At 41.9% G+C, this 25,000-nt stretch overlaps 1 protein-coding gene across 7 annotated transcripts in view; it reads right to left on the reverse strand.

Moving 5' to 3' along the window:
• The window catches only part of CASP6 (caspase 6), a 94,291-nt gene that overhangs the window by 40,937 nt on the left and 28,354 nt on the right, over positions 1-25,000 (reverse strand). For 3 of the 7 annotated variants that reach the window (XM_085897024.1, XM_085897021.1, XM_085897020.1), the window contains exon 2: positions 8,598-8,639. Coding sequence is in view for 2 of the 7 variants with exons in the window: in XM_085897021.1 (XP_085753147.1) it covers positions 8,598-8,639 (42 nt within the window). In the remaining 5 variants the exon portion in view is untranslated. Of the gene's footprint in view, positions 1-1,074; positions 1,100-8,597; positions 8,640-8,966; positions 13,850-13,989; positions 14,452-21,717 lie in introns of those variants that run through there. The other 4 variants (XR_015062199.1, XM_085897023.1, XM_085897022.1 and 1 more) reach the window with 4 other exon arrangements.

Genomic DNA, 25,000 nt, shown 5'->3' on the forward strand with positions numbered 1-25,000 from the left:
CATGTAGAAATGCAAAAAAAAAAATTTTCTAACAATTTTTTTGGGGGAGGGGGGTTGGAAATCACTTAAAACATGTAGAAATGCAAAAAAAAAATTCTTTTCTTTTTTTTTGGGGGGGGGTAACGTAACCTCCATCCATCTTCGAAGATAGCAGAGGTTAATAAGTTGAGTGATGAAAAAGGATGTGTACGATCATCGTATTTTTAGTACAAAGAACAACCTGCAATTGCATATCCCACCGCACCAAATACAAGGGATGTTCAAAAATGTTCTGCAAATGAGATACTCACAATCGTTCAAGACATGCCAATACATTTTTCTTTTTCAAAATACAACTATCAATCATTTTATACCTTTCTAACGAAAAATAGCTTATTAAAAGTACTGGATGTGAAAACAAATTTACCATTAAAATGTTGTTATACGTTTTTGCACGTCTTAATCTATCGTGTCTCTCATTTGCATAACTTTTTGATTGCCCTTTGCATACAGTCTGTGTACAACCTCCGATGCTGCCATTTTGGCAATTATTATTATGCCAAACGTATTGAATGAAAGCTTGTGCTCAACAACTATGGCTGGGAGCTTAAGCTCTCTCGCTTTGCTTTAAAAGCTGGGGTGTGCAAACAATCCCCCTCTCGCTACTCGTCTTCCCCATTACATTCTGATCATTGACTCCATAGCAAACTCAACAAGGTGAGGAAGCTACTAAATGGCCTCACCACCTCCTGTACATCCAAATGTGATGACATCAGCACTCGCCTCTGACAATCAATCTCTTACTAACTAAAAAGTCTTTTGTACATTCTCTACTGCAGGTTATTTTCTCCCCCCACAGGTTAATCTATTGAAAAGGTCGTATAGAAAACACTTTTATCTCAGTTGTGTTGAGTCAGAAGGCTGGCAGGTTCAATCCTGCTAAAGCAGTCGAATGGCAAGGACTACACTGTGTGGTTTGCCTTTGCCTTTCAGGCTGTGGTCAGGAAGGAATTTTGAATTTGTTCAGGGTACTGATGATAACTCACCAACTCTTTGCAAAAGGCACCGTAGAATCTTTCGTATCCACAAACTTACGCAAGTAGACTGGGCGCTCAGTTTAGTGTTCATCCGAGGGACAGCACACTTTGTAATATAACACCCTGCTTGTGAAACACCTGCAATCTGAGAGTGTATGGTCAGGTTGAGAATTGAATCCAGACTAGACAGCTCAAAGGTATGTGTGCCATCTCTGCAACATCCTGTTTGACACAGAAAATACTTTAGATCTCTATTATAGATCGCTGTATGATAGGATTTTGATGGTGTGCCACTCTTGTACTTAGATGTGAAGTTATCCATTTCACTATAAAAAAAGAATTTTTCATTTGGAAAGTGAGACAGCATGCTATAAAAAGACGATAAGAGTACTATAGGATTGTTCATAAAATACCACCAGTACTGGAAAGGTACTCTATAAAGTACCACAAAACGTACTACACAGTAAAACAGGTACAATATAATTGCATAAAAAGTGCGATAGAATATAAGCGCAAGGTGGGGTAAGATGTAAACAATACTTTTGACTTCATCCTGTTTTTTACCATGAGTAACTATTATTCAAGGATAGGCAAAAATACAATGGTATTGAAAGCACCTGACTAATAAGAACATTTGATAGGTAGATAGATAAATTAATAAATAAATCCTCTTGCCCTGCATTTTAGGCAAAATACCCCTCTCGTTGACATGTAAACATAGCACATTCCACGCACAAATCTGTAAATGAGAGTCAATCATGTCTGTAACTTCACTTTGAAATGTGGAATTAATATCCAGAGCAAAATGTCCATTCTTGATAAAATTATGGTTTTTAATTGGACTATAAATCCCAAAACATTGATCTATATTGTTCCTGAAAATCTCTTCATAAATGGGTGAATATTTGACATTTCGACTGCACACCCCCATGGCAAAAATTCCTACTAATAACATAATAATAATACCCTATTACTAAAAAGGGAACCATGTGTATGTGTGTGTCTGTGCTTGTAAATACATTCCATTTTTCATGGAATGATAAAAAAAATAGGACCACGCCTCACCTGAATCAGGAACTCGCACGAAGCTCACCTAAATCAGGAACAATACTCAATCAAACCCTCTGCAAACCCCCTTAAACCCTGATGTTTTTTAATGCCATCAACAAACTTTGGTACATCACAGGTAATGGAGGTTGTGGTGAAGTTTCGTCAAAATGGTGTGTGTAATTTCGGAGAAGAGAGCAAATATCTATTTTGGGGGGGTCAAACCCCCCCCCATGTACATCCCATTAAATGAGCACAGATTTTGATGCGGTCACTACACCTTCGTGAAGCATCAGATTTGAAGCTTCTGGCCAAGTTTTATCAAAATCTTGTGTTTGGTTCAAGCGATAATGACTGAAGTGTTTATGGATTGACTCACTCACTCACTCACCAATGGACACTGCTCAATCACATAAGCTCACCGGACTAAAGTCCAGGTGAGCTAAAAATGGTACCGTTGGAAAGCTAATAATTCAGTTACATGGTTGGAAAGCTTCTCATTATTGATTTAGTTGGAACAAAAATGTGTCCACTTAATCATAAAGACACTTGTTTTAAAAGCCCATCTTTTTGGGATTGTAGAAGAAGACGCAGGAAGGGGAGCTTAATAAAGCGGTTCCAACGGTTACATTTATTATTCCACTACAGCAGGAATATCTTTAGATTAAACCTGTTGGTGAAGCGATGGGTAGGCATACCAAGTAATAATAAAGGGAGTTCAAGGCAGAAAAAAAAAAGTTATTTTTGATTACTTGACAATGTTGTGATACTGGCATTCATTGCTATAAGAACCCGGTGCATTCTACGAAAGTAGCCTGTCGAGTAAAAATGCATATAGCGAAAAGGATTTCCCCATAGACATCGTGTTATGAATCGAATATGCGTTCCTGGGGGGCTGATGTTCAGACACATTACACAACCAAACCTAAACTAACTTAACACACAAGATATAATAACATGGTAAATCAATACAGAACATCACTAAACGTATCATTAAATGAATACCCAGCATAAATACATCAAAATTATGGAGGTTCATTTTCCACTTGAAATTGCAGAAACTAACCATGGCTTGCCTTGAATGTTTCTTGGGCACAAGACGTTCCCTCACCTCCCTCTCATCTTTTAGGTCCTGCCATAGTAACTGTGTTTTGGCTTGAATTATGGTCAAACTCATGGCCACGTGACATTGAGTTTGGTCCTCCATCGAAACATTTAAGAGTCTGGAAACAAACATTGTAAATGTATATGTGGAAAAAATTTTCACCCAGTCCAGGAATTGAATCCAGGTGCTCTGGTGAACTGTACCAGTGCCCTGCCATCCGAGCTATCTGGGTGACCCACAGGCTGAGTATGCAATTCCTCCACATAAAGAAATGCCACTCTCTTTCCACAGCTGCTTCCAGGACACTAACCGCTAACCATAGGAGCAGCGAGGGCCTGTCCATGAGATGGTCTTCCGCCCCTGGGGGCCAATTCCATGTCCACTATTAATCACCACAGGAAGCGTAGCAATGCAATTAAATGAACAGGAAACAAACATTATAAGTATATGTGGAAAGAAATTACACACCCAGACCAGGAATCATATCCAGGTCATGTGGTGAACCATACCAGTGCTCTGCCATCTGAGCTATCTGGGCAACAATAGTGCTATATTTATGATCATGCCCTTCACTTTACAATGGAATCATGATCTTCCATCACCCCCAAGAGCTTCCCCTTCCTTCCTCATGGTTAGCAGAAAAATAGAAAAGTAAATTGTGGAAAAAAAATGCGTATCAGTCAAAATATATGGCGTATAATGAAAAGTGGTTCAGTGAAAAGTGTCCGTTACTTCATTCATTGTGTCTCAGCAAAAAATGCGTTAACCGGGAGTACATATAGCGAGGAGTGCTTTCGTTGGTTTATGATTGCCGAGATCATGTAACAGTGGCAGAAGATGGTATGCAGGCATCATCATCATCATCATTTTACGGCCATTTCCATGCTTGCATGTGTAAGCCGTGGTTCACCTCATGGCCGCTTTCCAGGCTGCACTATCCCTTGCTAGCCCTCTTGTTCGGCTTTTAACTCCAAGATTGTCTCGCAGCAACACATCCAGTTCTGAAGAGAGATGGCTGCTTGCAATCCCTGCCAATCTGCTTGAGTGAACTGCAAGACTAGACAGTACTTAGGCAGCTCTCTGAGAATAGCCAGAAAGAAGATGTCTCTCATAAGCATATGATCAGATGAACCAATTGAAGCAGAGAAAGAGCAGGCGGCATTTGCAGAGAACTTTGTCATCACCAAGTCTAGAAGCGATGATTTGCCTTTGGCAGAATTCTGGGTCAGAAAGTTCACAGATTGAGTAAGTCTCATGGAGTCACAGAAGTCCTTTACAGAGATGCACTAAAACGAATGTTTCTTAAGATTAAGAAATTTTCGAACTATCGTACTCGAATTGCGCCTCCGAGCCAAGTCCGAGTGAAGCCGGGCTTGGTGGTCAATTCAGAAAATAACTCAGATATTTTCATGTTACATGAAATTAAGTAATTGCAGTGTTTTGCAAGTGTGTACGAGAGAGATGTGCATTGTTATATGAATCAGATGTGCTATAAAATGGTCAGGGCGTTTCTCTGTGTGTTTCAAAGCAAAATGTTACAATAATTATCGGACACTGCAAGATTAGACACTGCAGCTACCATACCATAATTGTAATATGTACTGTCGAGTACTGTAATATGTACTGTCCAACTGTCGAGTTGGACGTCAAGGGTGTTACAATCCCTGTTGCTAACCCTCGAATCAACTGTGGTCCACCTTCGCTTGTGGAAACGGGCTGCGGTGAACCAGTTGAAACGGGGCAAAGCTCCAGGGATCTGTGGCATCCAAGCCGAACTTCTCAAGGCTGGTGGAAATGCTGCACTCGTGTCGTTGCATGCAGTTTTGTGCTCTGCCTGGAACACAGGCATCATCCCAACTGACTGGAAGAGGGGCCTTGTTGTCCCTCTCTGGAAAGGGAAGGGTGATCGCCAAGACTGCAACAACTACCGAGGGGTGACGCTGCTCTCAGTGCCGGGCAAGGTCTTTGCTCGGATAATTCTTGATAGGGTTCGCCACCATCTGCTTCAGCACCAGCATCCAGAGCAGTCAGGCTTTACACCAAAGAGGTCAACGATTGACCGTGTCCTCACCGAACGCAGACGAGAGTTTCGGCAGGGGCTGCTTGCAGCCTATGTTGATCTCTGTAAAGCGTTCGATTCAGTGAATCGGGATGTCCTCTGAAGGATTCTTGGTCTTCGTGGGGTGCCACCAAAACTGATCGATCTGATGTCTGAACTCTACTCTGGTACTGAGAGTGCTGTGAAGTGTGGTGGTACCACCTCTGACTTATTTCCAGTTGTTACTGGAGTTCGTCAGGGATGTGTACTTGCCCCCACACTTTTCAGCACTTGTATGGACTGGATTTTAGGGAGGATGTCGGAGAGATCAAGTTGCGGTGCATCGTTTGGGAATGTCAAGATCTCGGACCTTGATTTTGCAGACGATGCAGTCATCTTTGCGGAGACTTTAGACATCCTTTTGGGGGCCCTCGAGGTGCTGAATGAGGAGTCGGAGCCGCTGGGATTACGGGTTTCTTGGGTCAAAACTAAGATCCAGGCTTTCGGTGACATCTTGGATGCTGCTGTCCTGTCTGTGTCTGTTTGTGGTGAGGATGTTGAGGTCGTGGAGAGATTCACTTACCTTAGCAGTGATATTCATGTCTCTGCTGGCTGCGAGTCAGAGGTCAATAGACGTCTGGGTCGGGCCTGGGGAGTCATGGATTCACTGGATCATGGGGTGTGGCGCTGCCGGTACCTGTGCGGGAGGACGAAAGTTCGAGTCTTCAGGTCCTTGGTACTTCCAGTCTTGCTCTATGGGTGCGAGACTTGGACTCTGACCAAGGATCAGAGACGAAGACTTAAGTCCTTTGGTACCAGGTGTCTTCGGAGAATCCTTGGCTATCGCTGGTCGGATTTTGTGTCCAACGAGCGGTTGCTGAGAGAGACTCGTATGAGATTTGTTACCTGCATAGTCCGTGAGCGTCAGTTGCGGCTGTATGGACATGTGGCTCGTTTTCCTGACGCTGATCCTGCTCACCAGATTCTCTCAGCGAGGGAGTCTCATGAGTGGAGGAGGCCAGTGGGCCGACCACGTGCCTCATGGTTGCAGCAGGTTGACCATCATCTCAAGGAGATGGGGATGGGCCTGGCATCTGCCTGGGGGATGGCCAGACGGAGGCCCCTGGAGTACCGGCAGAAAGTGGACGCAGCGACGCGCTGTTCTGGCACATGCTCCCATACCTGACCTGAATATGTACTCTTGCCCCAAATCCCCATGCATTGCTGGTCTAGAATTTAGCAGTCTTGCTGTAAATATTTTTAATGGCTATTCGGGTTTTAGACCGCTCAACGCTCATCATTAAATTCACCTCCTCGCTGGCTAAGAACCTCCACTCAGCTTCCATCTTGGATTATGCCATTCGGCCAAACAGCCGAGATGGTCAATTCATAAAATAACTCAAATTAAGGGCATTTCTTCACCTATACTTCGTTCAATTGGATTGAATTGAACAGTTTCCATATTCAGGCATGACAACTTAGATTGAGGCCAAGCATCCCCCATGCGATTGATTTACATATGCTTGATGTACATATGCTTGATGCAATGCACAGTTATCTGAGTTCCGAGGTGATCCAGGACCTGGCAATTTTTTTGCCAAAATTGCCGAACTGAATCCCAACTGAGTTTTTGCTCCCGAGTCACAGCCTTTATAATTTTTGCTCGTGTTTACATAGAATAATTGTCTAATGGATATGATTTTTACTGCACAAGGCATACAGCAAGCATATTATTGTTCAGATAATACCTGTACTATACGAGCATTTACAGAGAACAATGCGCAGAAAGTTAAAGGATTGTACTATCATAGTGATAGCAAAATACTCCTTGGGCTCGTGGCGTAATCCTTGAAAGAGCATGCATCTTAAATCCCATTCTTCCATCCAGGTCTTCAAGACAGCTGCTCACCACCATCTCAGATAGTCCCCAATCCAAAACCATGATCTTTTCTGCCCTCGTTAACCCCACCGCAATACCTCCTCCTTCCAAATTTCCAATCTTCCCCCCTGAGAGTTTCCTTCTGTATCTATGTTGTCCACCCCGTTCATCCTCTCCTGCCCCCATTACTCCACACACCCATTGTTTGTCTGCCTCCCTCTGTCTTGGCTTTCGGCTTTGCTGTTGGTGTTCCCCCACCCCCTCTCTCAACTGGTCATTTTGTCCTCTTGTATCCCGATCTGTCAAGTGTACCAGTACTAGCTCTTCCATGAGCCTTGACAATGTATACAAACGCAAAATAAAAACACGCACATGGAGAGATAAACATTTTGGTGGCAAACGTATCATGCCATGAAAATGAGGTTTACAATGAGATTTCAACCCATGCCTTGCTTTAAATGGACAAGTTACTCTCATATACCTAATAATATAACCTCATGTCTGCACAAGGAAGGCCTGCCTCGAAGAGTATGCTTTCCTTCTAGAAAGGATGTTATGTCATCGTCTCATCTGCTATTGCTTACTTGAGGACACGATACATCTGAAGTCGACATCAAAAATCCCATGGTGGTGCAGTATTTTTATTGGTGATGCTGTAGATCACATGACAATGCAATGGATTCATGAAAAATAGACAAATAAACCCCTTCACAATGATCAACATGGAAAACAAATTTGGCAAAATGTGAATTAAAGCAAAACTTCAAGGAGTCCAAGTATTTAGGTACTGTTCTCGACTGTATAACTAACCCAACAGGAATTCAATGAGTAATTCACCCTTGTTCCTCAACTCACTAGCCCAAAGTGTATTTTGCTATCACTATGATTGTGTAATCCTTGAACGAGCAATTAAAGCACAGATAAAGTACAGTTGCTCTTCATAGCCAAACAAGGCCATTCATAAAATACATGTGAACACCTGGGTGCACAGATCTGTTTTGTAGTGTAGAAGCTACTGCCCACACCTTGAGATAGCAAGCAGTGCCATCAAGTGTCGAGGAATACCTCTTGGAAACCAAAGTTTAGGGCAACAATTTGCAACTTCTTCAGGGTTCCAGCAATAACTTGCCTACTCTTTGTGAAAGGCACAAATATTTCAAGCCACCAACTAATTCTAGCAGAAGGAACACTCAGCGAAACCACACTGTGATGCAACAACCTGCCTATGAAGCACAAATCCGACAGATTATAATCGAGTCATGGATCCAATTGATACTCGACAGATCAAAGTTAAGTGTGCTCACCTTTGCACCATCCTGTGGGAATAATCATATGAAACAAAGACATAAAGAAATAACTCCAAATGAGATTAATTAAAGCAGCTGTAGCAAAACTACACAACCCTCAACTTTATTTCTTGCTTCACAAAATGGAACATTTGTGAATTGGTAAATAAACACAAAAATCGTTTATTGACATATTTTATTTCCAAGCCACAATTTCTGTGCATACCTTTTACCGGCTTCTGAAAATTACAGTCTTGTTCCTCAATGCCTGAAAGACAAAATGGTCAAAAATGCTTTCGTCAGTAGTACACCTTGACTGTGTGATCATGACAACAATATGGGGTGCTGCAAACAATACCCAATGATTATAATGCATCTACATTTTAATATCAATATAAAGAAATGAGGCGCATCATCAATATACAGGATTTTCTTCATTAGCCGTTTCGCATCTCCACAAGTGGTACACATTCGACACCCACATTATATGACACAAAGCATCGGTAAACGAAACTGTATTATACTGCATAATCACAAAGGATTTACGATAATCACAAAGGATTTATCGTATAATCAAAATGCACCAGTCGCTTACTTCACCAAAGTACAGACACAATCAATGTTGCAGACAAAAGGCAATGGGGCATTTCAGATCAGCTTCCTTATTCACACACCTGTTGTAAAATGTACGGTACCACTCACAAAGGTGTGCTGAAGATAACCGATTTGAATTAACTTATTATTCTTTACTTGAACAAATGAGAAAAAAAATGGAATGCTCAACAAATTGTTTCAACACACTAATCTTTGTTAACATGACAAAGGTTTTTGTTTTTTTTTTTTAATCATAAAATGAATACTTTATAGTCGGATAAAACTATGTCCACCCCCCTTCTCCATAATAATGGTTTGTTCCAAGAAAGCCAACAGCTCCTCCTCTATTTCCTAACCACCTTCCTGTTGATTACTGTTCCTCCACTTGACTTCTATTCCTTCTTTTGCAGACCTGATGAGTATCATTGCACGCAATAACTGCAGCATATACACAAATCTCACTGTACAAGTAAAAATGACAACAGTTTGACCCCACTCTCCCTGGTCACCATTTCATGCTCCGTACCATACATTCCACTACCCTTTACAGTTCACCATTACCTCTCTTTTGCACACTCCCACACACTCATATTTTTACACCGACACTTTTACACACGAGGTAATCAAAGGTATAAAAGGAAAATCGAGCCATCCTTATCTAAATGAGAACCAAATTGCAAAGGAAACTGTCATCCCAATGGTTTTGAATCACAAAGGGTCAATCTGGTAGTTCCTCATTGGAAAGACAGTTGTGCTCAGGTTCTAACCTGTGTCTAATAGGTCATTAATCAAGGGTTAAATCAGGTCTAGTCCAACATGCTCTTATAATGCCTCTTGTAAATTTCATGTTATAGTGTGTAAAGCTAATGTACACTGACGTTCCTTTCCTTCATGTCATATACAGTGTACAAGCCCTTTATGAGATCGCACTGTAAAAGTGTAAAACTTCATTCTCCTCCAGCTCAACAAACTTGCTTCGTGTAAAAAACGTTTGTTTGTTTTTGAAGCACCTCTTCAAATAAACTTTTCAAAATTTAGTTAAATAATCTTTTAAGTGATGCGGCCTTTTCATCTCACCTAGCATTTTAATACCTGTCCAAAATTTGTCTCAAGGCATGAAATGTTAAACAGAGCATGAACCGGTGCCACATTTATACCAGGTCATGCAAGCCAAGTCAATTACTCCTTCTCTGAAAGTCATTAATGGGTCTGCTGGGTGACAATCTGAAGGTAACATGGTGATGTAGTAATAATTGTAACTCTCCCCGAGATGAACAATTAGAGGGTGATGTACTAATCTCATGAAATCAACAATCTGAAGGTGATATGGTAATTGATCAGTCACCCTATCATTTGCCCTACGTCATATTCCATCTGCCTGGAAGTTAGCCATCACATAGACATGCTGCAAAAACTGATCCCCTTCACCACAGACCTACCAGCTTACTTCCAAACATCAGCAAGGTCATGGAATCTATTATCACAGTTGACATCAAATCCTTCCTTTTCTCCAATGGCCTCATCTCACATCATCAATCGGATTCAGACCAGGTCACTCAGCCTTGGAGATACTGCTTCTGCCCTCCAAACAATGGATGGAGGCCCTAAATGTCAGATACCCCTCTTGTTCTCCAAGGCCACCTCCACACATGGCTTACTGACTTCTTCTACTCTCGTAGCTCACCAGTTGCTCTCAACAGGATCCTCTCCTCTCCCTATCAAAAATAGAGTTACCCAAGTTAGTTTTCTGGGCCCAGTCCTGTTCCTAATCCTTCTTATCTCTTTGTCAATGAGTCCATCCTTTGCCATAAAATTCCTCATCCTTCAGAGAGGCATGCAGCAGCCTTTTCCCTCTCTGCAGATCTTGATTATAGAATCAAGATTGGTCAAACCCTTGGGATATGTGTTTCAATCTTGACAACTCTCACATTCTCTGTCTCTCCAAAAGGATCATCTGGCAAACCCTCCCATCTACTTCCTCAACAATACCCTTGAAGAAGTTCAGTCACTCAAACTCTTGGGTCTCACTATCATCCATGATCTCTCTTGGACAAACCACACTTCTAAGTTTGCCTCAAAAGCAGAGGTGGACTGAGCTGTTGGGCATTTGGGCACAGATCGAGGGCCCGGACTATCAAGGGGCCCGTGCTTAAAAAAAAGGTTTATATTTTGAGAAATAAGAGAGGAAGGTGATTTTAGAACATATATTGAAACATCGTTTATTCATTGTCAAGGTTTGAAGGTCGTTTTCGATGGGTTCCCGAAAAAAAAAATGCAGCAAAGCCATTTATTGCTGTTAAACATTTTACCTGCTTTAAACGAACAGCATTTACCACTATTAAAGCTGCAGTTTCAAACTTTACAGAAAATGGTTATGAACCATAAATGTGTGTTACAAAAAACTGGATGTATATGCTCTTTGTCCAAAAAAAAAAACATTAAATATCTTCAGTCGTATTTTTTGCTAATCTTATCGAGAAATAGTGTTCAAAAGATGAAGGTGCAAAATGACATGGTCGGTCCAAACGTACATTTTGCACGATATCCTTTATTTTAGATCATACAGCTTAAGTTACTATTTGTTTTTCTTGGCAAAATATTCAGGTAAATGACACGGAGAAACAAAAATTTTGCCCGTGTGTGAATTTTATTACCTCCTCAACCGAAGGTGGAAGGAGGTTATATTTTCACCCCTGTCTGCTTGTTTGTTTGTTTGTTATTTACAAAATCGAAGATTTGCAAGTATATTGGTCAGTCAACTTTGTTATTCTGTCTGTCTGTTTGTTACTTGCAAAATCAAAGATTGTTGAAGTATATTGGTCACTCGATTTTGATATTCTGTCTGTCTGTCTGTCTCTTTATCGTCTACAGGTCACAATATTAAACGAATATTCACGAAACTTCACTAACTGGTAGAGTTTGTCATAAGGAAGAAGCCTATTGTTTTTAAGGTCAAAAGGTCAACAACTGAGGTGAGATTTCTAAAATCCTCAATTTTCATTGACTTGAAATTTGAAGAGGATTTATATTTCAGGTCACTGAATTCAACAAGCCAATTATTTTTGAGGTCAACATGGACCAAAAGGTCAACAAAGGCCCAAGGTCAACAACAAGGGTGGTATTTCTAAAATCCTCAATTTTAATCCGATTGACTTGAAATATGAAGAGGATTTATATTTCAGGTCAGTGAATTCAACCAGTGAATTAATTATTTTTGAGGTCATCATAGGCTGACAGGACAACGTAGGCTAAATTTGTAGAATTTTCAATTTTTATCCGATTGACTTGAAATTTGAAGAGGAATTGCACATTTGGTCATTGAATTCAACCACCAATTGTTTTTGAGGTAAAATTTGTTTTATGGATTTTGCAAGTATCGTGTGCTCTGCACGATGTCGTCTTCTTGTTTGTCTGTCTGTCCATCACTTACTTACAGGTCATAATTCTAAACTGATCATCATGAAACTTTACCAAGTTGTACAGGTAGTCTCGACTGAGAAGCCTATTGATTTTGATGTCAATGGTCAAAGATCATCTTCAAGTCAAATTTCTAAAATCGTCATTTTCATCTGATCGACTTGAAATTTGAACAACATTTGCATATTGTGTCACTGGATTGGGAAGCCAAATGCTTTTGATGTCAAAAAGTCAAAGGTCAACTCAAGGTCAACCTTCTAAAATCATCCATTTTCAACTGAAAATCGTCAATCTACATCTTATTAATTTGGTAGTTAAACAGCAATTGCATAGAGATTAGGACCCTATTCTGTGCAGAGCGTTGGTGCTGCTTTAAGCAGTCTCCTTGGCTATTTAGCACAATCCTGGATGGGTCGCCACTCCGACACAGTATAGCAATTTGCTGACACTCATTTTGCTGACCGTGGAGGGATGACAGGCTGAGTTAACCCCACCTGATATTAATTCAACAGTTGAGTGGAATTTGAACTCAGGACCCGAGGATCCAAAGCCCACCACCCAAACCATTAGGTCAACACCAGGCATAATTGCATAGCCTATCACTGAATTGGGAAAAGTGTTTTGAGGTCAAAAGGTCAAAGGTCAAAGGTCAACATAAGGTCAAACTTCAAAAATCATTAATGTCAATCAGAAAAATAATCAATTTTCATTCGATTGATGTGAGCTTTGATTAAGATTGTCAATTTTGATCTTAATTAAATGGACAATTTGATGTATCCATAGCAACCTTTTCAGAGGGGGGCGGACTTTGCAACTATCGTGCTCAGCACGGTCTTTTTCGTGCTTGTTTGTTTGTTTGTGTGCATGATTTCTCAAAAAGTTGTGGATGGATTCGGATGAAATTTGGTGGGCAGGTTGGTTGTGGGACAAGGAAGAACCGATTCAATTTTGGTGAAGATCCAAATCCAGATCGGCTAATTTTTTAAGTGATTCTTCACCATTGAGAGATCGGGCTAAACCGATATACAGCGTGATCCAAAAAGACCCGGACAAATTTGGTTGTCAACACATTTAGAACCACATGATACAACAATACCCTTTGGTTTACATGATACAGAAACTCAAAGTTTTGTGCACACCATCAATACACTTCAGTGTGAGCTTCGTTTGTCCCATGCAGGACGTCAAGGAGATACATGAGTTATTGCCATGTTCGGCTCAGCATGTTTGCGTCCACAAGTGCGCATGCAGCTGTGATCCGATAACGACGGTCCTGCAGGTTTGCCACCTTAGCGTAGTAGATAACATCTTTGACAAACTCCCAAAGAAAAAAAATCAAGGGGGTTATGTCTGGTGGTCGTGGGAGCCAGGCAGTTGGTCCATCTTGGCCAATCCAGCGATCTGGAAATTTTTCATTCAGGATGGCTCGAACGAATGACTAAGGCCCATTGAGGGGGGAGCGCCGTCCTGTTGAAAAATGATATCAAGTTGCAAGTCTTCAATCCGTGCGAAAGCGACTCCTTCCAACATGTTCATATAAATTGTTGAAGTCACTGTATCCTCTGAAAAGAAAAAACAGACCTATAAATAAACAATCAATTTATTACCAACAATGAATGCCTTGCACTTCGAGATTTGCGCACAGATGGCTCCACCATCATTGTTCCTGCAGACAAGGGTCGATCATTGGTGTTACTGAACAAAAAGTGATTAAAACACAAAAGCTGCAGCTCTTCTTGCTGACAAATTGACATACTAAATCATCACAAAATACCCCATGCATGTCATCGAAACACAGGTATTACAAACCCTACAGAAATTACATAAAAGTAAACTTCTGACTGAAGCTGAGTTTTGGGCCATGCACCCCACAGGCTCACTCCTATCCTGATTCTACAGCCTACCAAAAATCCACAAAGAAAATGTTCCACTATGACTGATCGTATCACTCAGAGGAGGACCAATATATAACTTAGCCAAGTACCTATTGCAAGGCTTGAAACACCTGTCCCACAACTCACCACGCACTATCAGCAAGTGATTTCCTCAGGCGAATCAAGGACATCCACCTGCAGGAAGATGATTTAATGATCTACTTTGATGTCACCTCATTATTCACGTCAATTCCCACACGACTAATGACAGAAACCTTGCATCATTACATCGACAAAGACACAAAGCTAGCAGAGAACAGCCAACTCGGTTCTGCACAAATCATGTCCCTTGTGAATCTGTGCATGAACTTGACATACTTCACCTTCAACGGAATAGTGCATCTCCAATTGGGTCACCAATCTCGGGCCTCGTAGCAGAGCTCATCATGCAAGCCTTTGAGGATGCCACCCTAATTGATTAACACAGGCCCAAGTTATCATTACGGTATGTACACATTTGTGATCATAAAGGCCAACCAATTAAAAAGCTTCCACACCCTCCGAAACTCAAGGTCACCCGAGCAACAATTCATTTGTGAAGTTGAAAAAGAAGGCTCACTGGCATTCCTAGATGTCTTACTCTCCAGGAAACCAGATGGCCAAACAGGTTCAACAGTACAGTGAACCGCAAGCCCACACAAGCAGACATGATACTGGACAACAACAGTGGCCACCCATTTTGTCACAAGATGAGCAGTGCAAAAACACTACTGGACCGAGCTAAGTCCCAATGTGGTTGTTTGTGCAGATCGACACAGCGAAATCCAAAGAGTCCGACAAGTGCTGCTATCCAACCACCATCCCTGAAAGATAATCAATAAACGCCAGTAAAAATAAGACCAGGGCAGAACATAACAATGAAGCCCACAAAGAGTCACAGTACCCTACATCAAAACAGCATCTGAACTTTCCAATCACCTGCTCCAGCCCAATGGTGTCCACATTGCCCACAAACCCAATTCTACTCTTTGGACATTGCTACCAAAACCAAATGATAAAATAGACAAATGAGACATGATAGACTGTTTTTCAGATCCACTGTCATGACTGCACTGCCCACAACATGGGTCAAACAGGGAAAAGGTTGGCTACCAGACTGACTGAACACCAACGTGTGGAAACCAGACATGACACATTCTCCGCCATCACCACACACTATGGTACCCTGCACCACACCTTCATGTGGGAACAAGCCTATCATGGGGACAACGCCCTCCAAGGCAAGCTGCAAGGTTATTGAGGCATGGTGGTCTGATGACTGCTCGATCAACAGGCATGTTGACCTCAACCCAATGTACCAAGCGCAACGCAGACGCAAACATTGCAGGCCCACGACAACAATCACTCTGGGCACAGGCTCCAATCCAGAAGCCAACACACTGATCCAAACTTCTGTTCCCTCCCCTCAACCCATCTTCAACCCCATTGGTCAAATGACAGCCAACCAGGCACTCAGACACATGTACTTAAGACAATAATAATATAAACTGAATTTTAAAATGTAAACTATTTTCATAACTGCCTCCGAGGACAGCTAGACAGCTCCCAAAATGTCAGGCCAAATAAAAGGTTGTTTCGTGTGCTTTCTCTCAAATGTAATTTGCTTGCTGAACTGCACATTTTTCAGCATATATAGTATACAGTCAACCCTCGCCGTTCACCGTCCGCAATTTTGCGTATCTGCGCTTACCTTTTAGGCACCTTTTCTCTCCGTCCACGCTGATACTTCCGCGGTTTATTTAATCATTGGGTTCAAAACGTCCATTAAGTGGTGTGTCTGCTAAAGAGCAGAATAAAAAACAAAAGTGAAGAAAGTGATGACATGAGTGGAAAAAGTGAAAATATTCGATCGACTTGAGTGGAAAAAGTGAAAATATTCGATCGACTTGAGTGGTGCACGTGTTACTGTGCTGGTGAAAGACTACAGTATCACCGAGTCCACTATTTGTTACGTTCATCAATGTGATGATAAAATTATGGCTAGTGTCAATTCTGGTGGAAATATTGCCTCTAAAGTAGCATCAATAAGTCGCAGATATCCATACATTGAAAAAATGGAAAAACTATTGAATGTATGGTTGGAAGATGAACATAAAATAAACATGCTTACTGGTGGCCCTCATACTAGATACAAGACCCTCACAATTTATAACAACTTGAAACGAGAAGCAGGAGGTGATAAAGAAGAAGCTCAAGACAGCAGTGGATTGACCGCAAGCAGTGGGTGGTTTGAACGTTTTAAAAAAAAACGTTTTAATCTGCATAATCTGAAGATTATTATGGGTAAGTCGGCATCAGCTGATCATTTCCACCATCTCCACCTTCAAGTTCATCCGCAATTATTGGGGATGCCACTAACGACACCTGCAACCTCTGCCAGGCCGCTACACACAACAAAACACATTATGGAAGACCATACGGTCCTGGCTCCACAAAGGCAAGAGCATAACATAATGGATGTGAGGGGTTTGTGGGTCGCTCTTTGGAGATGAAACAGCTACCTCCATGCCATGGCTATGTTCAAGCAGAACTGACTGGGGCTACCCACCAACAGTACTCCAAGCAGAAAAGCCTTCTTATTGATGGTAAATGTTACTTATTTGGTCTTATTTTACTCAATTGCTCTTATTTTTCAATTAAATGTCTTTTTTATATTTATTTATGATTTTTGGACTCATTTTGGGAGGCTAGAACGTATCTCATTAACTTGCATGTTATAAACTGTTCGCTATTTGCAGAGGTTTAGAGGAGCGTAACCCCAGCGGATGGTGAGGGTTTACTGTATATATATATATATGTATATATGTATATATATATATATATATATATATATATGTATATATATATATATATATATATATATATATATATATATATATATGTATATATGTATATATATATATATATATATATGTATATATATATGTATATATATATATATATATATATATATATATATATATATATATATATATATATATAATATTATATTTGTGCAATGCGTCACATCATGTCACTTAACTTCTCAAACTTTTGTGAAATCATACCAAACTTTCAATCTGCACTTACCCCTCCCATGTGTATGTCCGTCCTACAAAGTTTTTTTTTGCTTTTAATTGAAAAAAAAAAAAATTCCAACTTAACTTCCTGTAAAAATATAATATCACCAATATTACAAATAAATTTGCATAAAAGAAATCTTTGTATTATTATTGGTGTAAATCATGACAACAAAGCAACTCACATGTTGTCATTATCCTCAGTTAAAACAAGCCTGTGCCCCTGTCACGACATCTGGTGAGGTGAGCATTGGTGAGGCAAAAAAAATATAGAGGTGAGTGGTGGAAGTGGGGTTAGCAAAGAGAATGATATGTTGTGCTTAATGACCAAACACACAAAAAAAAACCCATGCCAGAACAGCTGTACACACAACACAACAGAGTTTGTAAAGTAATCCCCTGGCACATCTCCAAAAACTTTGATATCCCAGTTCCAGAAAATTTTGGAGAATATGAACCAAAAGCAATCACTGAAAACATGGAAGTACCACTCACGTACCACCTAATGATCCCATTGAGCGTGAACACCGATTTTTTTTTTTTTTAAAGCATTGCGACCAGATATCATACTTGGGCTCAAAAAAAAAATGAGAAGAAAGCATTGCTAATTGAGGTGTTAAATACCGGTGATTTTGGACTAATCGATGCAAAAATCAAGAAAATGACTAAATACAAAGACCTCAAGAATGAGGTGAAAATATCCTGGAAGCTGAAGAATGCCAAAGTTGTTCCAGTGATGATGAAGAACCTCACAAAGATATTAAAAACCATCCCTGGGAATTTCACGACAAATTAACTACAGTTGGAAGCCGTCCCGGGCTCAGTGACGATCCTGAAGAGAGCCCTCGGCACAAAACTTTGAAAACAGAAAACTTCACAGCTTGGTCCATGAATCGTGGCCCCTTTCCAAAATAAACGTGGATACTTTGAGCCCACCATGGAAGGACTCCATTCCAAATTCTGAAACTTGCATGTGAAGATACCAATCAACGACACACGCACCCACACGCAGAGGTGGATACATTGAGACCTGGTAGATCTCTGTTTCACTTCCTGAAACCCACCTAGATGTGGAGATAGCAGGCAACAACTTGCATGGACACACACACACGTCATGTGACAGAAGGAAAAAAATTGGCTCTGTAATTGAGAAAACACATTACTACAGTGAACGGCTTTGAAATCGGGTGTTATCAAATATATTTTGCTTTGAAACTCACAAAGAGAAAGCACACTGAATCATAAAAAAATAATCAATTACTTGAGAAATAGTCACGAGGACAAGGAAAACGTAACTGCTCCTATGCGACTGAGGTTAAAAATTAAAACCTCCAAGATATGGGATGAAACCTTGCCACCCTGCACCCGCATAACCAAGCATGCAGTCATAGTCCCTAAATTAACGATCCAAATATACCCATTTATGTACCTCTACCTTTTAGCAACTGCCAACTGTATATCCTGATCGGGACAGGAACTGCACCGCCGTCGGATTAAGCACTCAAGCAAGGACTCCAATTAAATAGTTGGTCAGTGATAGTGATGTCCGAATATCCAAACGATACCCAAATTAGACAAATAAACACTTTCTTCAACATCGGAACTGCTGTTAAGTTCAAATCTGGAGCTTAAATTTGGTAACTCGGCTTGGTTTAAGAGATTCTCAAGGTTATTCATATGCAGAACTGAAATAAAGCCACGAACGCTGGCGTTTCCTGGCGCTTATAGGCATTGCAATGTATCCAGCGATTTGTAGCTATGATGAACAGACATTCGATTATCTGACTTGAGGAAAGTGAAAAAAAAAAACTTTATTGTCAAGAAATCATTGCGGCTTATTCCAAGTCAAGGTATGGTTGAGCAAGCCAAAAAACATGGTGGCTTCAGACCCCAGCTTGGTTACCCAGGATACGCCTTCAGACCCCATAGAAAGCAGTGACCAAGGATGCACCTGATAAAGGATATAATTTAATAAGGCCATTCATTATCTTAAAAAGGGGTGTTTGAATCAACCCAACCACCCAATTTTCACTCTTGCACTTCCTTGAAGTTTTCTTGGTGTGCATGCAGTTTCAGGCGACTAGGTTTCATGATTTTAGAGTTATGGAGGAGAGACGCATTGACATTTATTTGTATTCATAGGTATGTATGGATATACTAGCAAATACAACCCATCGCTTCACTGACGGGGGTGTGAAGGGGAGAGGGTGGAGAAAGAGAGAGGGGGAGGCAGAGAGGACAGAAGGAAGGGAGGGGTGGGGATAGGGTGGAGGGGAAGCGAGGATGGGTGAAGAAGAGGAAGCGGGGAAGGGGAGAAGAGCGAGGAAGGGGGTGGAGGTGGGGAGCGCAATGCCTCACAAAACGTTGTCATACACTGCGGGAGGGAGGGGAGGGGGTGCGAGAAAGAAACAGAGACAGAGGTGTGGGAGGAGAGTGCTGCATTTTATTTGAAGGAGGGGGAGTGAGGAGGGGACAGAGAGAGTGGGGGGGCAGAGGGGGAGGAGGAGGAGGGAAAAAAAGATAGGTGATGGATAGAGGTGGCATTAGCAAAAAGAGTGATATGTAATGCTCAATAACCGAACACAAATAAAAAAAAACATCTCATGTCAGAACAGCTGTACACACAACGATACAACAGAGTTTGTAATGTTACAAATGACACAACAGAGTTTGTAAACGACAACCACAGGCACATCTGCAAAAACATTGATATCCCAGTTCCAGAAAATTTGTGGGAACATTAACCAAAAGCATGGACTGAAAACATGGAAGTACCGCTCACATACGACCACATGATCCCATCGAGCATGGACATCTAAAACAAAGTGGTGCATATGTAGATACCAATAAACGACACACACACACACACACACACACACACACACACACACACACACACACACACACACACACACACACACACACACACACACACACACACACACACACGTGGATACTTTGTGACATGGTCGGTCTAAGTTTCACCTCCTGAAACCCACCCACATCAAAAACAAATGCCAACGTTGTTCCATTGATAGTTGCAGCTATGGGAATGATGAGAAAGAACCTCACAGAGATGTTAAAAACCATCCCTGGGAATATTATTACAAACGAAATACAGTTGGAAGCTATCCGGGGCTCAGTGACGATCCTGACGAGAGAGCCCTCGGCACAAAACTTTGAGAATAGAAAACTCCACAGCTTGGTCCATGAATCGTGACTCCTTACTGTAATGAGGGTGGATGCTTTGAGTGCACCCTGGGAGGACTCCATTCCACATTCTGAAACCAATCAAAACACACACACACACACACACACACACACACACACACACACACACACACACACACACACACACACACACACACACACACACACACACCTGGCAGGTCTCAGTTTCACCTCCTGAAACCCACCAACATGTGGAGACAGCAGGCAACAGTAACTTGCACACACCCACACATGGAAGTGGATACCTTGAGACATGGTAGGTCTATGTTTCACCTCCTGAAACCCTCCCACATGTGGAGATAGCAAACAACAGCAATTTGCACGTGCACACAGACACACACTCATATGGAGTTGGATAGTTTGAGAGCTGGGAAGGCTCTGTACCACTTTATGAAACCCCTATATGGAGATAACAACAAACGACCAATAAGGCCTAAGTCACATTTGCCACGGCGGCCGTGGGGTCTCCAAAATCTACGGCCACTAGCAATTATAGGGCGGCCACAGTATTTCCACGATCACACAATGTAGCAGTCACATATGTTTTTATTTTTCGGGAAGCTGCACGGGGTATTTAGAAATTGTGGAGACCGAAAACGTGGGGGTGCCGTACGGTCTTTGATTTGATGTCGCACGGTGACCTTAGGGCGTCCCTGCGGCAGCCATAGAATTTTCAAGGCAGACGCAAGGAAGCCTCAAGGTGCCCGCAGGGGGGCCCTAAGGCGAACGTGCGGCCAGACGGACGGTAACGAGTGGGTTCTTCTTTTTGAACCAGTTTTTTTTTCTAGGCTTGTCGAATTGCTACGGCGAACGTAGAAATAAAAAAAGTTATAACTCCGCGTTATAATTCCACGGCGACCCCTACGGTCTGTAAAATATAGCCAAACGGCGTAGGGCCACCCTGAGGCCACCGCAGAAACTCTGCGGCCGCCGCACGTTTCTGTCAATTCTGTCAAATCCTAAGTCACATTCAGAGCAAATGTGACTTAGGCCTAACCAATAACACACACCGGTGCCAAATGGCATTGTGGTAATACAGTTTATGTACGTACACACACATGCAAATGTACACACGTATCAAGTAAAATTAACGACAAACACAAAGATTTACCTTGAAACAGCGTTCTTTGAAAGAGCTTTTCAAGTGGGTGATTAGTGAAATTCAATTAACAAATGTATCAAGCCGCAGAACACAAAATGTCGATCCACACTCTCTGCCTTCACAGCAACAACAAACATGGCGAACAGCTGGTCGGGTGGATCTTATTGTGTTTTTAATATGTATCGATGTCGAAGTGAGAGGTGGATTACAAAAGGAGATTGCGCAAAAAAAGGTGAAACAAAGCGATGTCCTGTTAAAAAAAAAAAATAACATTGCACATTTTCAGTGGATGAGACGCCTCCCAAGGCGCCCACCGCACGGCACCGCGGGAACCAACAAAGGCAGAAACGGACCTCCAATTGATGTGATAGTTGGGGACTTTTAGCAAATTGTATTGACCATCTGTGAAAAAATTGCTTACCAAAAAATTTCTTCACTAACGTATTCATCTAGGTGTCTACTAACACCTATCAATTAGTGCAAACCCAAATCCTTGTGGAAAATCCTGGGGAGCCAATCAAAGGTCGGGTGCTCAGAGGGCCTGCGCGAAAAAAATCGGACAAAAATTAACTTTAGCCAATATTGACTTGTGGGATGTCGAACTATGGGGTTTTTTTGGGGTGCTGAATTGATTCCAACCATTATTTTAGATTAAAAAAAAACACTCCTTGATCATATAAAATGTATTTTATTGACATTTTTAACAGAACTGTTCTCAATGGAAATGTTGCTTCGTCAGCTTTTACAACCTTATTCATCAAACTCCCCAGTATCTTCCTCACTCCTCTTGTCATCCAGCTGGTTTATGTTCAGGCAAGAGTTACCATGACAGATGCCGCAAGCAGAAATACACTTGACTCCTTGCTTTTTACAGCTCAGCACCTGAGTGAGCTGCAGTCCCCCGCACAGTTGCAGCTGGGAAACGTCAGGAGGTAGTCTGGTGCAATGGGGTCTGGAGAAGGGACTGCTGCATATCCTTGCTCAGTGAGTTGCCATCCATAGTCCCGGGCATCCAACGATGGACTTTGCAGCATCAGCCAGTCTCTAGTCTGGAGGTCAGCTCGGAGAGAGTGCTGTGCTGCAGCTCCTGTTGTCGGGGGGTAGGGGGGAGTTTCTCAGGTTTTATGCTCCCAGTAGCAGCTCGCTTGCTGAAGATGTCGAATCTCAAGTCTTCCAAGTCTTTGGAGGATTTCCCATGGAACATGAGCATGAAAAGATCACAGCCTGCTTTAATGATATCACCTTTCTCAGCTCGGATGTCCATAAACACGTCCATTGCCCTCTCTGCTTCATCAGTCTTGCAGAGCTTGCTTAGCAAAGTTGGTTTGCTAAACTCAAAAATTGCAGACACTGTATCGCAGCCAGAGAAGCTGTGCAAGAAGATGAGATACCTCCGGTATATCTCTGGGAGGGCCTCCCGGATCTTTCCGACATCGTAAGATGTTTCTTTGGCTGTCGTGAGGAAGATCGGATGGTCTGCAACATGATGAATCAGCATAACCAGGACGTGTGTGTCCTCAGCCCTCACCTCAACAGGGGACTCTCTTGCCTCATCTAGAGCTGCGCGGACGATGGAGGTGTCAGCATCATCGGAGCATTGCTGTACACTGATTCCATTCCTACGAAATGTCTCAGCAAGGAGCAGAACGAGCTGGGCTTTGTTGTTCTTGTTATCGAGGAACTTTTCTCTTGCAATGACGATTTTGAGATCCAGATGAATCTGAATGTCACAGCATGCATTCTTTGTTAGTCTCAAATGGTCATGGTCCTTGGTGGAGCTGCCATATCCGTCAAAGACCACCGTTATCCAGAGGCGATGGCTCCCCATGGACTTCACAAACCGGAGGTAGCTCTCAGCAACATCCTTCCAAGTAAGGTTAGCCTCCCACTTGACATTGTGCAGGAGCCACCCACCATCAACCACAAGGCTTGTGCAGGGGGGTTGTTCGACAGGTGCCACACATGCCTTCAGGGACCTTGCTTGGGCAGCCTTGTCTGGCTTTGGCAACTTTTGATTTTTGTCAAACAGAGACATCGGTTTTGGCGTCAACTCAAAGCGCAGAGCTTCTTTGGTCTTGACTTCACGCTCACTGATGACAATGAGGCGGTTGAATAGCTTCAGTGAGTCAATGACCAGCTTCTCGCCATTGACTTTGGGTCCAGATCTGAGGCTTGCAAGTGATTTGACCTTGTGTTTGGTTACCATTGCATCCACAACAGTTTTCCAATCCATCTTAGTCTGTATGGCTCTGCCAACTTCTGCTTGATCAGCGTTGACTTGGTCTTCAGGAGTGCTGCTGAACCCATTTGAGAAAGACACCAGAGTCTTCTTGTCCCGTGTGGCATCGAAAGGATCGACTTCCTCCAACCACCCAATTATGGTCTTGACAGCATTGTTATCTCTCTTCATTTGGGCTCTTTTAACGTTGGTGTGGACAGGTACCCCACATTTGACCATGCTTCTTTCTAGCTCTTGGTGAATGAACGAGAAGTGGTTCAGAGTCTGAACCCAAGACTTATGAAAAGACTCATTCCAAAAGCGGCCTCTGTTTAGACCACCGGAGGATTTTGCCTCACGCATGAGTGTGGTTTCTATCGTGATGTCGGTCCATGTGCCGGACCATTCATGGTCTGAGAACCTGACTACATGGTTGCCGTACAAAGTGAACTTAGATAGAGTTTCCTGGAACCACCACAAATGAAACACCTCAAGCCAGGTTCAGTCACATCCTTGTCCATACTGTCCTAAAAAATAAGACTTTTTTTTGTAAACAACAGTCAGGACATGAAATTTTGACACAAAACAGACAGAACACACATACAGTGATGTGTTTTCACATTAATAGGTCCACTCTACGTTGAATATATTCAACTTCTATCGAGTCCGGTACACAATAATTTTATAGCTAACAGCTCTTACCTAACGTCAGCTAACACAGAGAATTCTACTGAGCATGAGCACAAGTATAACCAACAATATAGCAGTGGTTTCAAAAATGTTGTATGCCGGTTTCAGCACAATTTGAACAATCTGAATCAATTGAGCCAAATCACCGCAAAACTCAGTCTGAGATATCTAAAAATGTATCATATCAATATTTTACAGCCAGGGATTCATTTTTCCTCAAATCTAATGGTTGGAATCAATTCAGCACCCCAAAAAACCCCGAGTTAGACATCCCACAAGTCAATATTGGAAAAAGTTAATTTTTTTAAAGAAAAAATTAAAAGAAAAGGAAAAACAGGCCCTCTGAGCACCCAAACTTTGATTGGCTCCCCAGAATTTTCCACA

This window comes from Eptatretus burgeri, chromosome 10, assembly GCF_056783735.1.
Source record: "Eptatretus burgeri isolate ZD-2024b chromosome 10, Ebu_testis_v1, whole genome shotgun sequence".
Classification (NCBI taxonomy): domain Eukaryota; kingdom Metazoa; phylum Chordata; class Myxini; order Myxiniformes; family Myxinidae; genus Eptatretus; species Eptatretus burgeri.